Source organism: Bactrocera latifrons, unplaced genomic scaffold (assembly GCF_001853355.1).
Source record: "Bactrocera latifrons isolate USDA-ARS-PBARC rearing strain unplaced genomic scaffold, ASM185335v1 scaffold_659, whole genome shotgun sequence".
Lineage (NCBI taxonomy): Eukaryota > Metazoa > Arthropoda > Insecta > Diptera > Tephritidae > Bactrocera > Bactrocera latifrons.
The window spans coordinates 8,126-21,697 of record NW_017537333.1 but is presented as its reverse complement, the minus strand read 5'-3'; the positions used below and the strand labels follow the sequence as shown (position 1 = coordinate 21,697).

General features: G+C 39.3%; 1 protein-coding gene across 1 annotated transcript in view; it reads right to left on the bottom strand.

Annotated features, from left to right (window-relative positions):
* Nucleotides 1-10,022, bottom strand: part of LOC108975497 — a gene marked incomplete at its 5' end in the record, with an annotated part of 56,270 nt that extends 46,248 nt beyond the window's left edge. The window contains 1 exon segment of the mRNA XM_018944005.1: nt 9,581-10,022. Within this exon segment, the coding sequence (XP_018799550.1) occupies nt 9,581-10,013 (433 nt within the window).
* Nucleotides 10,023-13,572: the final 3,550 nt, after the last annotated feature.

Below are 13,572 nucleotides of genomic sequence, written 5' to 3'. Positions count from 1 at the left end.
ATTCACTTGTTTAGAAAACACTTGTAGGAAAAACGATATGCGGTATAATAATAAAACAGAGATTTACTAAGCAAACACGTGCACGTAAGACGGTTGTGTGCTATGCGAAATGCGCAAAAGATAAGCCGAAACACGTCTACACAGAGCGAGTTTTAGTCGATGACTGTATGTAAAATATATTTCAGTAAAATATTAATGTCGTCACTATACATGGGTTTGAAAAACTGACGAAATTCAGCACTGTATATTTTGATGATTTAGCCTGTACCGTATTTTCCAAGCTAACGAACGTTCGTTGGAGCAGAGGTACGCGATTTAATTCTGTGTGAAACTGAGTAAATCTGCGATAGAGACGTTTGGTGTATTGGTGTATTTCGGTGGCAACAGGCCTTTATGGAAGGCCGGAAAGAAGTCGCTGATGAAGACCGTGTTGGGATACCTGCGATTTCGAAAAACTTAGACTGTCTGCTAAGCACTCTTTAAATCGCGCAGATGTTAAACTAATCAAAATCTGTAGTTCGTGACTTTGTGACGGAGAACTTGAACATACGCAAGGTTTGCGTGAAGATAGCCCCAAAAGTATTCAACCAGAAATTGCTGCGAACGGAAGCGTGCCAAGAAAATTTGAGCATGTGTAAAAGTGACCCCCAATTTTTGAATAATATAATCACAAGTGACGAGTCATGGATCTTTGAGCATCTCCCCGAGAAGAAAGGCAATTTTAATTAATAATTTTTAGTTTAATTTTAAACGACAGAGCTGATCCAAGCAGCATGCACATGGGCTCTGAAGGTGATTCGATTGATTCAATAATTTTTTTAAATCGACTCAGTCTTTCCGGACAATTCCTGTATTTGGCGAAAACTGCTGTATGCGACGGTGCGTTTACATGGTGCAAAAACCAAATGCTCTTGACCCATAATTCCGGCGTCTTTTTACGAAATAGTATTCCTTGTTTAAATATTAGCTGGTTGGAAGGAGTTCGGAGTGCACTACACTTCGATAATCGAAGAAAACTGTCAACATAACCTTGTTTTTTGAGCTGCTATGACTTTTTCGGATTCAGCTCATCTTTGCCGCGATAATCGGCCGACCAATCATGCTTTCAGTCTCTTTAGGCCCAAAGGATCTTTCAAAATGGATTTCACTGCTGTCTTCAATATTCCAGGGACGCCACTAAGATCTCTGACTGTTAACTGTCGGTTCTCAAGCACCAATTCCTTAATTTTGTTGACTTGCTGATGATCAGTCTTTGAATAACTTGTAAAAGTAAAAAATACTTGCTCGCGGAAAACAATTATATTATTTTTTATTGGCGTATGCACCGCTTACGCGGTTATATCCGAGTTTGCAACAGCGCGCCAGAAGATACTTCTTTTCGCAATTTTTCGTCTATTCAACATACCAAGCGTCCTTCTCCACCTGATCTCTCCGACGGAGTGGAGATCTTCCTCTTCTTCTGCTTCCACCGACGGGTACCGCGTCGGTACAACTTTCAGAGCTGGAGCGTTTTGATCCATTGGGAAGTCATGATCTAACTAGCGCAGCCGCTGTGTCGTAATACGCTAAACTATATCAATGTCGTCGTTTATGTTGTATTTTTCATCGTTCCTTCGACTGCGGTAACGCTGAATAGTTGCCAATACGCAAAGAACCATATATCCTCCACAGAACCTTTTTTCGTAAACGCGTACCGTCGACTCATCATGTTGTTATCATCCATGCCTCTTCACCATATAGCAGAACGGGAACCAGGAGAGTTTGTTTTTTGTTCGTCGAGAGAGCTCTTTACTTCTCAATTGCCTACTTAGTCCGAAGTGACACCTGTTGGCAAGGGTTATTCTGCGTTGGATTTCGAGGCTGACATTATTGTTGCTGTTAATGCTGGTTCCAAGATAGACAAAAATATATACATCTTCGAAGTTATGTTAGCGACTGTTTGTTTTATAGCATCAGATATTTCGTCTTTCCTCGTTCACCACCAGACCAATTTGTTTTGTTTCGGGTGTTTAGGCCAATGATGTCAATATTATCGGCATACTCCAGCAGCTGTACACTCTTATGAAAGATTGTACCTGCTCGATTAAGGTCTGCAGCTCGAATTCTTTTCTCCTGCAGCAGATTGTATAAGTCGCACGATATGGGGTCGCCTTGTCTGAAACCTCGTTTGGTATCGAACGACTCGGAGATATTATTCCCGATCCGAACTGAGCTTCTGGTATTGTTCAACGTCACTTTATACAGCCGTATTAGTTTTGCGGGTATACGGAATTCAGGCACCACGGCATAGAGGCAGCACCTTTTCGCGCTATCAGAAGCTGCTTTAAAATCGACGGTGGTGTGTGGATCCTCTTTTCAAGATTTGGCGCATGGTGAATATCTGGTAAGCTGCTGATTTGCCAGGTCTAAAGCCACTCTTATAAGGTCCAATCAATTTGTTAATGGTGGGCTGTAATCTTCCACATAATCCGCTCGATAGGATTATCGCTTTTATTATTTTTCAGACGGGTAATTGCTATTCGAACTTCTTCATGGTCGGGCAATGGAATATTTGCTCCATCGGAGTCGGGTTCGACATTTTTTAGTGTTATGCCATTCAGCAGGCTGGAAAAGTGTTCCCTTGATAATTTAGTATGCTCTGGGCATCGGTTACTAGATCACCTCTACAAGATTATGCTCCGGTTTTGAAACCTTCTGTTAGTCACCGCATTTTTTCCTAGAATTTTCGAGCACTACCTCTATCGGCCATCTTATTAAGCTCTTTATTCTCACGCATTTCTGCCTCTCTCATTTTCTATCTGCAAATGTGTCTCGCTTCCCTCTTCAACTATCGGTATCTATCCCATTGCCCACGTGTTGTGACAAAGAATGTATATCATATTTTTTTCTAACTCGGTCGAGATGAGAGAGTTTCACCACTGCCAGCTCTGCAAGAGGTTAGGATATCTCAGTTGCGTTTGAACAGAGCTGAGCATGGGTTTTATTTCCTATGCTTGATATCCATATACATACTTATGTCTATACTTCATTACATATGTATATAACAAATTATCATAAAATATTAAAAAATTAAATACATTGCAAGATAAATGTACATAAATCGTATATTTTATCATTCAAAACTTATCTATATATCACATGTTTCATGACCATATGTACATATGTATGTGTTTATGTTCGCTTTCGCGAATTCAAATCATATTACCACTTATCAATAGTAACACGTGCGCGCTGCTCATATATGCAGACATAACTATGTGCGTATGACATTGGCATACACAAACCTTTTTTATTTTATTGCCGAAGAGGTAATCTTACATAGACCATAGCTTTAACGAAGGAATACTTTAAAACAGCGCGAATTTCGACGTTAGTGAACTCCATGCTTACATGTCTATAACTGTTGAACGCAATATCCAAACTAATCAAGCATAGCGTCGTTTTGTAGGTTATGTCGAGACCTTTCGAAGATATATAGTATTGCCAGACATGAGCTCTGTAGCGCTTTATACAAGATGCATTCCAAAGTAAAAAGGAATCTAGCGCCCCCTGGTGGTGCCAACTATATGTCGATTGGTGCGTTAGAATCTGCTATGTCTATCGATTGTCCACTGAGAATTTCATGATATTTCATCGATTGGAAGAGAGGTTATTCCGTTTTAAGTGTCAGTATGTTTGTGTTATCGGTGCGAAAATGAGCTTCGCACAAAGAGCCAACATTAAATTTTTTTTTAAAATTGGTAAAACTTTTGCCGAAAATTGATGAGACAAGTTTATGGCGATGATAGCGATTTCAAAGTGGTCGTGAGGACATAAATGACGATCAACATGTGGGCCAATCAAAATCCGTAATCACCGGAAAATCCATCGAAACTGTGCGTGACTTCATCAAAAATCAGCAGAAATCATCATTAAAATTCATGGAAATGGAATTCAACACCTCCAAAACATCGATTTTTCGCATTTTGACCGAACATTTGGGCTTACGAAAGGTGTGTGCACGGTTTGTTCCGCACAAATTAACTAACGACTAAAAATTGCTCAGAATCCAACATTCGAAGAACATCGTTAAAGAAGTCAAAAAGGACTAAACCTTTATTTACAATATTGTGATTGGTGACGACACGTGGTGTTTCCAATATGATCCCGAAACGAAACGACAGAGTGCTGAAGGACAAGCCGAAACCCAAAAAATTGAGTGTGGAGAAGTCAAAAATGAAGACAATGCTGATTTGGTTTTATGATTCGAAGGGCATTGCCCACAAAGAATTTGTTTCACTTGGAACTTTTGGACTTTTGAAGATTCCGGCCCGAATATCGATAAAACACTCGTTCGATATGCTGTTGGACCGTGCAAACAGCTGTATTGAAGCAGAAGGGCACTATTTTGAATAGAAAAAATTGATTTTGCTGAAAAAACTATTTGTTCTATTATTTTTTTAGTCCTGTTTACTTTCAAAAGACAAAAAGGCGGGAGGGAGATATTTGACAACCTAATATTATTATTGGAATATGGAGTCATGTGTAGAAGTTCACGCAAGTGCGGAAAGTTCTCTGATCGCCATTCACTTGGGAGTGGCCAGAAACGATTATTTTACATATGGCTCAAGCAGCTTGGCTCTGGATAGCTTAAGAACGTCCGCTTGAAAGCGAGCTACAGTGAGAAGGCGAAATATCCCCTACATAGGGTTGAGCAACCCCAATGAAAGGTAACAACAAGCCTCAGATGAGTGACCCCCCTTTTGATGACGACTATGTCAAACGAATTAAGGAATATGATTTGATGGCATGCACCTGGAATGTCCGGTCCCTTAATTGAGTAGTTGATGTCCAAGAAATGCGATGGACGGGACAAGGACAGAGACGAGTAGGTTCTTCTGGCGTTTACTATAGTGGCCATATAAAGCAGCGCAAGTTCGGTGTGGAATGCGTGGTGGAGGAAAGACTTCGTCGCCGAATACTATCATTCAATCCGGTGAATGAACGTCTAGCCACAACCCGCATCAAAGCGAGGTTCTTTACATATCCCTGTTTTTCGCCCACGCCCCGACGGAAGAGAAGGACGATGTGACCAAAGATGCCTTTTATGAGTGCTTGGAGCGCATTTATGAGACCTGCCCCCGCCACGATGTCAAACTCGTACTTGGCGACTTTTACGCCAGGGTAGGCAAAGAAGGTACATTTGGCAATACGGTCGCTAAATTCAGCCTCCACGAGGAAACATCTCCAAATGGGTTGAGGCTGATCGATCTGTAGTACTACATTCCAGCATAAGAAGATACATCAAGCTACCTGGCTGTCTCCCGATCGAAAAACCACCAACCAGATCGATCACGTTGTGATAGACGGAAGACACGTTTCCAGTGTTTTAGATGTGCGTGCGCTCCGAGGTCCTAACCTCGACTCGGACCACTATCTTGATGCAGCCAAGATTCGCACCCGCCTATGTGCAGCAAAAAACGCACGCCATCAAACACAAGGAAGGTTTGGCGTCGAGAAGCTGCAATCACAACAGACAGCCGAACGATTTTCTACTCGGCTTGCACTCCTGCTCTCTGAGAGCACTCGTCAACAACTCCGTATAAGGGAACTGTGGGACGCCATTTCAAACTCGTTACGTACAGCTGCAACCGAAACCATTGGTTTTCGAAAAGTACAAAAGAACAGCTGGTACGACTAGTAGTGCCGTGTCGCAGCGGAGAGAAAACAGGCTGCCTACCTCGCTACGTTACGATCGACCACAACACGTGCGGGATGGGATAGATACCGAGAGTTGAAGAGGGAAGCGAGACGCATTTGCAGACAGAGAGAGACAGATGCGTGAGTGCGAAGAGCTTGATAAATTGGCCGACAGGGGTAATGCTCGAAAATTCTACGAAAAAATGCGGCGGTTTACAAAAGGTTTCGAGACCACACCATATTCGTGTAGAACCTTCAAAGGTGATCTAGTCACGGGCGCACAGAGCATACTTAAATTATGGAGGGCACACTTCTCCAGCCTGCTGAATGGCAGTGAACATACAACGCCATGAGAAGGCGAACCCGATTCCCCAATCGATGGCAATGGAGCAGACGCTAAATATCCCGACCAGGAAGAAGTTCGAATAGCAATTACCCGCCTGAAGAACAACAAGCATGATAAGGAAGAGAGAAGATAAGGCATCAGCTTCTTTGTAAAATATGGTCTGACGAAAGCATGCCCAACGATGGGAATTTAAGTGTGCTATGCCCAATCCACAAAAAAGGAGACCCCACAATCTGCGCCAACTAATAAGCCTCCTCAACATTGCATATAAGGTTGTTTCAAGCGTATTGTGTGAAAGATTAAAGCCACCGTCAACAAACTGACTGGAACTTATCAGTGTGGCTTCAGACCTGGATAATCAACAACCGATCAGATACTCACCATGCGCCAAATCTTGGAAAAGACCTGTGAAATTAGAATCGACACTCATCACCTCTTCGTCGATTTCAAAGCTGCTTTCGAGTGCACGAAGAGGAGCTGTATTTATGCCGCGATGTCTGAATTTGGTATCCCCACAAAACTAATACGGCTGTGTAAACTGACGTTGAGCACCACCAAAAGCTCCGTCAGAATCGGGAAGGACCTCTTCGATCCGTTTGATACCAAACGAGGTTTCAGACAAGGCGTCTCCCTATCGTGCGACTTCTTCAACCTGCTTCTGGAGAAAATAATTCGAGCTGCAGAACTAAATAGAGAGGGTACAATCGTCTATATGATATTGATTTCATCGGCCTCAACACCGGCGCCGTTCGTTCTGCTTTCTCTAGACTAGACAAGGAAGCAATACAAATGGGTATGGCAGTGAACAAGGGCATGACGAAATATCAAAGAAACAGTCGTCGCACTCGCGACTTGGCCCTCACGTCACTGTTGACAGTCATCACTTTGAAGTCGTACATAATTTCGTCTATCTTGGAACCAGCGTAAACACCACCAACAATGCCAGCCTGAAAATCCAACGCAGGACAAATCTTGCCAAAAAATGCTACTTCGGACTCAGAAGTCAATTGAGCAGTAAAGTCCTCTCTCGACGAACAAAAACCAAACTCTACAAGTCACTCATAATTCCCGTCCTGCTATATGCTGCAGAGGCTTGGACGACGACAACAACTGATGAGTCGATGTTGCGAGTTTTCGAGAGAAAAGTTCTGCGAAATATTTATGGTCCTTTGCGCGTTGGCCACGGCGCATATCGTATTCGGTTGAACAATGAGCTGTTCGAGATATATGACGACATTGACATTGTTCAGCGAATTAAAAGACAGCGGCTACGCTGACTAGGTCATGTTGTCCGAATGGCAAAGTCCTCTCTCGACGAACAAAAACCAAACTCTACAAGTCACTCATAATTCCCGTCCTGCTATATGGTGCAGAGGCTTGGACGATGACAACAACTGATGAGTCGATGTTGCGAGTTTTCGAGAGAAAAGTTCTGCGAAAGATTTATGGTCCTTTGCGCGTTGGCCACGGCGAATATCGTATTCGATGGAACAATGAGCTGTTCGAGACTTATGACGACATTGATATAGTCCAGCGAATTAAAAGACAGCGGCTACGTTGACTAGGTCATGTTGTCCGAACGGAGGAAAACACTCCAGCTCTGAAAGTATTCGACGCGGTACCCGCCGGGGGAAGCAGAGGAAGACCTCCACTCCGTTGGAAGGACCAGGTGGAGAAGGACCTGGCTACGCTTGGAATATTAAATTGGCGCCACGTAGCGAAAAGAGTAACGACCAGCGCGCTGTTGTTAACTCGCCTATAATCGCGAAAGCGGTGTCTACGCCAATTAAAAAGAAGTAGATATTTTTATTTTATATTATACTACTTCCATACTTTGTTTAAAAATAATAAATACACATATTTCCCAAGTTTTGTAACAAAAAAATCGCCTTAAATCTCTTTTTTAATTTGTAGTGCAACCTTATCTTTACCGTTTATAACACTTTTAACTCTTTTTGGGGTAGATCTGTATAAAGACCTTAAATATTCGGCGATTAATGTATTGAATCATATTTTTTATTTATATTTTGTGTCAAATTAGACATTGTTTTGAGGTTTTCTTTTATAATTTTCGTTACGTTCTCTACTGGATTTAAATATGGACGCTTAATGGCCAATTCAATAAAGTAATACTTAATTTCCCTTAAATTTTCAAACCTCAAATATCAAAATTAACGAATTAACTTAAAAAATTTATGGTAGTGACAAATATTCATTGTCTAACTTACTGAGCGAGTGCGATAAAAAGGTGCAGAATTATCCGACAAAATAAGGCTTGGATCATTTTCTGTTAGAAGCGCTAGGTTGAGTACCTCCACTTCTATTATAATATTCTAATATTTCTCAGCGTTCACTGAACCTCTTACTAAAACTGATTTCGATTTGTACTGAAATGCATCCCAATACCAATGTTTTATAGTATGAAGAATGCAAAACTGTTAATGTTAATGTTGATTTTGAATTGTTCGAGTTAAAATATCATTATTAAATGGTTTCCGCAACTCAGCTTTAATCTTCGCTGCGTTTTTAAATCAGTATTTTATACTGGTTGTGACGTTACGGTATTTTCATTACGTAGTGCATTTCTTTTCCTGAAGTTTTCTTCCTTTCTTTACGACGTTTTTCCAAAAAACCTCACACTGACCGTTAAGACGGATTTGAGCTGATATTTTTCGAATAGACTTTTTTTGATCAGCCAACGATATAGTAATGATTTCTCGTGACAAAGAAAGCTGCTTTGCTTAAACATGATTTTGTTATACTTAAAAGAAGAAAAAAGTTTATGAAATATATAGCTAAGTAAAATGTCTAAAAATTTTCCTGATTAGCCGTATGGGAGTTCGGGTAATACCCAATACTGTTTGCAATGCAGTTGTTAAAAGCACTTTCTGCATTTTTTTTTTTTGTTTTGTTTCGCTGCGTGTATGTCTAACCATTTTTGATATTCTATCAGCCCGGGTATATTAAACGATGGATGAGTTATCCTAATAAAACAGCGTAACAGATATTCTAGAGCATACTTCAGATTAAGACTCAATGTAAATGCTATCAGTCCAAGCTTCCCCCTTACCCCAATATAGTGGCATTTATATAGGTCAATAAGTTTGATATTTTAATGAATAAAATGGACATGCTTTCGCAAATACTATGTGATTTTGTTGTAAATATTAATGAAATAGTTTGCGAACTTGATCTAATCCGCATACCATGTTTGACCTATACCTTTTATTTAGTTGCACCCAAGCTTAACACTTTGTTATTAAAAGTTTGAATAAAACTGTTATAGGCCCCTACATTCATCAAAAAATTTTTAGATCCACAGAAATTTCAAGAAAACAGAATTTATGGCTTGCTACTATTTATTGGATGGTCATAAAAGGAAAAATGTCTTTTGTGGTGAAGTAAAGGCGCACCGATTAATACATTTTTCAAATAGTCATAAAGTAGACATACCTTGCTTTATATGCTTTTTATTAAGGTTTAAGGTGAAGTAAAACGCACACCGCTTAAAAATTTTGAAAAATAGGGTTTATAATAGTCATAAAGTAGACATACCTTGGGGTATAACTCGAATTTCCAAACGACCACTTACACAACTTTCGTTCAGTGCAATTTTGTTATTAAAAGTGCTACTGGTGGCAGTGCCTTGATGATTTTCAAAGTTCTTGCATGCCTCCGTTGACGATTTCAATTCTTCACAGTATTCATTAGATAAAGGCATTGTTGTCCTTTGAAAGCTGTTTGCTTCTATTCGCCAAGGTATGAATTTAAAATCAAGTGGCTGTAAAACATCTTTCTGTACCGCTGCTATTTGGTTGTCACGAAAAAACATATTCGGCAAACTATTATACATTCTTCCTTCATTTTTAATGGTATTTTCATAAAAAGTCGATTTGGCTTTGTTAAGTGTCACAGATTGGAATTTTTCCGACATGGGAACAGTCGCAGTTATAGTGTCACGTACACAAATATTTCTACTTATATCCATACGAAAGGCCTAGAAATTAGAGTTTAATTAAGGAGGAAAATGTTAGTATTCTCATAAAAATTATTCATATATATACTGAGTTGGCAAAAACAATAGGGACAAAGCTGTTTAACACTTTCAGTTATAGTACTTCTATGAGCAAAAAATAGTAAAACTTTTTTCTGAATGTGAATGTTAATCTGACGGAATAGTTTTTGCTGCGCGTAGCGATTAACGCTTAATGTCTGCAATTGATTCCAAATAGTTCCCCGGATCGGTCGCTTAAGTTTTTCTAATAGCCAGAAGTCGCACGGAGCTAAAGTAATCAAACACGGAGGTTGCGGCTCGGTATTGGTTAAAAGAATACATGCAGTATGCGACGGTTCGTTATCGTGGTGCAGAAAAAAGGCCCTATTTTTACGAATAGCTTTGCCGAAATAAGGCATAACACTCAAATAATATTCCTTGTTAACAGTTTCGCCGTCCTCGATAATTGAAAAAAACTGTCAACATAACCTTTTTTTTTTTTAGTCGCTGTGACGTAGTTTTTTCGGCTTCAGCTCACCTTTGCCACAATATTCAATTGATTGATCTATCTCTGTTTCGGGTCGTAAGCATATATCCAATACTTAACGCTTGTAAAAATACGTTTCATGATATCTTCGTAGTCGGAAAGCATTGTTTCACAGACGTTAAAGCGACGTTGGTTTTCACAAAAATTTATTGATTTATTTAACAAATAGTGTTTTTTTTAGGGCTTCATGAATTTTCAACAAGGATTTCAATGATCCTTCCGATATTTCAACGATGACAGTAAGACTGATAATCGTCGGTTCTCAAACACCAATGTCTTTATTTTATTGAGGTGTTGATCATCCGTTGATGTTGATGTTGATGGCCGTCCTGAACGTGGTTCGTCGTCAACGCGTTCTCGACCCTTTAAGTAATTTGAACCAAGCATAGGTAAGCAGTTATCATCGAAGGCATTTTTCAACAATCTGAACGTTTCGGCACCTGAAATTTGATTCCGCACACAAAACATAATGGAACTAATTTTACTCGCCAGGTGCTCTTGTGTACTTTAGAAAGACAAGCGTATACGAAACACTGATTATTTTGATGTGACATTTGGCACAGTTGTCACTGACAATCATGCAAACATAGAAAAAAAAATCTTCGGCGAATGGGTTTCCGCGCGAAATTTAAATTAAAATGTCTTACTACCTTTGCTCACAATAGTATGTTTGAATTAAAAGATATACGAGGTGTGTTCAAAAAGTATAGCGAATTTTGTGTTTTTTCAGAAATTATTTATTTATTCATGAATATCTATTTTGTTCCCTTCAAAGTAATCCCCACTTACACTTGTGCCAACGGTTTTTCCAATCTTCGAAGCACTTCAAAAAATCTTTTTTTTTTATCTTCTTCAGCTTCTCCTTCGATGCCGTCTTTATCTCGTCAAGAGAAGCGTAACGTCGTCCTTTCATGGGTCTCTTCAGTTTAGGGAACAAGGAAAAGTCACAGGGGGCCAGATCTGGGGAATACGGTGGCTGCGGCATCATTAGTGTGTTGTTTTTGGCCAAAACGCAACACAACGCACAAGCAACGATGTGTGAGCAGAGGCGTTATCGTGGTGCAAAAGCCAATTTTTGTCACATCTTCTCGGCCTTCTGAGAASATTTTKYRMCACCGATAAACGTTGCTTCGGTCCAAGGTAGCTTCTCCGTATGCCACAGTCAACATTAGGAATACATCCGCGCACTTAATTTCGTTTTTCACACAAAATTTGATACAGGTTATTTGATCTATTTTTTCCAAAACACGTTCAAGCAAAGCAGCTGTCAACAATTAAATGAACATTCAAAATGGCCGAGCTTGTCGGCATAAGAGAGATATGAGTACCAACATAACGCCACAAAAAATTCGAAATTCGAATTTACGTAACCCGTAATTCAGGTATTATCGATCATGTAGATAATTTATTATTACTTGAATAGTTATTTAAGGTTTATTTGAGTTTACAAAGAGCACCGGATACATTTTGTATTTTAGCCTGGGTGGCTAAATGAGCACCTGACCGCCCTGTTAATATAATACTCCTACTCCTACACCCCTACACACCATACTCAACACGACCACACCTATCTATATCATCCACACATCATACTCAACACATCTACACCATATTCATCATCCACACCTCACACTCAACACAAGTGCATCATATACACCACACACGAGGACAAAGGACACAACGGACAAAAGGAACTGACGGACAGCGCCGAATCTCGAACGATCCTCAGCAATAAGCGCATTTTTCCCACTTTTTAATTCTCCAAAGCATAGTTGAGTTGCCGCGAGTTTATATTAACGATTTACTAATAGTGACAAACATTTATTTATTTTTTTGTTGTTTTATATAATTATTGTATAACTACTTTCTTTCATTCATATATGTTATTTTATTCATATTTCTTTCATTTTCACCACCTTTTGACATCGGCATGGAGCTGCCAAGGTTAGTGTATGTTTTCCCCACTCCCCATAGCTGTTCTATAGGATGGACATCCAGCGACTGTGATAGCCATTCCATAACGTCAACTTTATTGCGCTCAAACCACTGTTTTACATGTTTCGAAGCATGTTTATGTTCGTTGTTATGCGTGAACTCCTATTTTAGTAGCATGTGCTCCTCCGTACCATTGTTGTGTTAAGGATGTGGAAATAACCTGATGAACACATTTTGTCTTGTATCCAATCAATCAGCTCAATTCCAGCCGCGGAAAAGCATCCCCATAACATCCTTGACCCGACTCCATATTTAATCGTTTTTCGTGTATCTCTGGGATCAAAGTCACGAACGTTGTACCTATTTTGTCATCAGATCCAAATAAAATAGTTTTTGTTTTATCCGATCACAGGACGTTATGTCAATTTCAACAATGAATGTGCCTTTGAGCAATTTCAATTCTATACTTTATATTTTATTTGCTTAACGGGACTTTTCTTGTACTTTTAGATCAGCTTCCTGAAGTCGGTTTCTAACTGTGTGGCTGGTCACCGATGCATTTAGTATTTTTTTTTTTTACATTTTCAGATGATAAAAATAGATCCTCTTTTTAGTTTTTCCCGATTATCTTAACTGAATAATGGTTTTCACTTTCCGAATAATATTTGCCGCGATCCATTTTGTATAAAAATACTTATACACTTATACAGTGAAAATTTCATTTAGGAAAAAGACGAAAACTTTTTGTTAGTATAAGAATCCAGGGTTTGGTACTTGAGGTTTAATTTTGAATATGTTCATACCAATAAATTTCATTGGAAAAAATAACGAATTTAAGGTGTCTTCCCATTAGGTTAAGAGAAACTGTTAGTTCTAGTTTAAAAAAATGGGATTTACCGGAAGAAGGAAACTTGGTTAAGTTTACCAGAACTTAACTTAAAAACATTTCTAAATGTTCACAATTCAATGAGTAATTTTTAATATTCTTAATTTTTTAATTACTTCTAGTGAAAATTTAGTTATTCATATTTACTTGTTCAAATTATTACTTATATTTCACTGTGCAAAAAG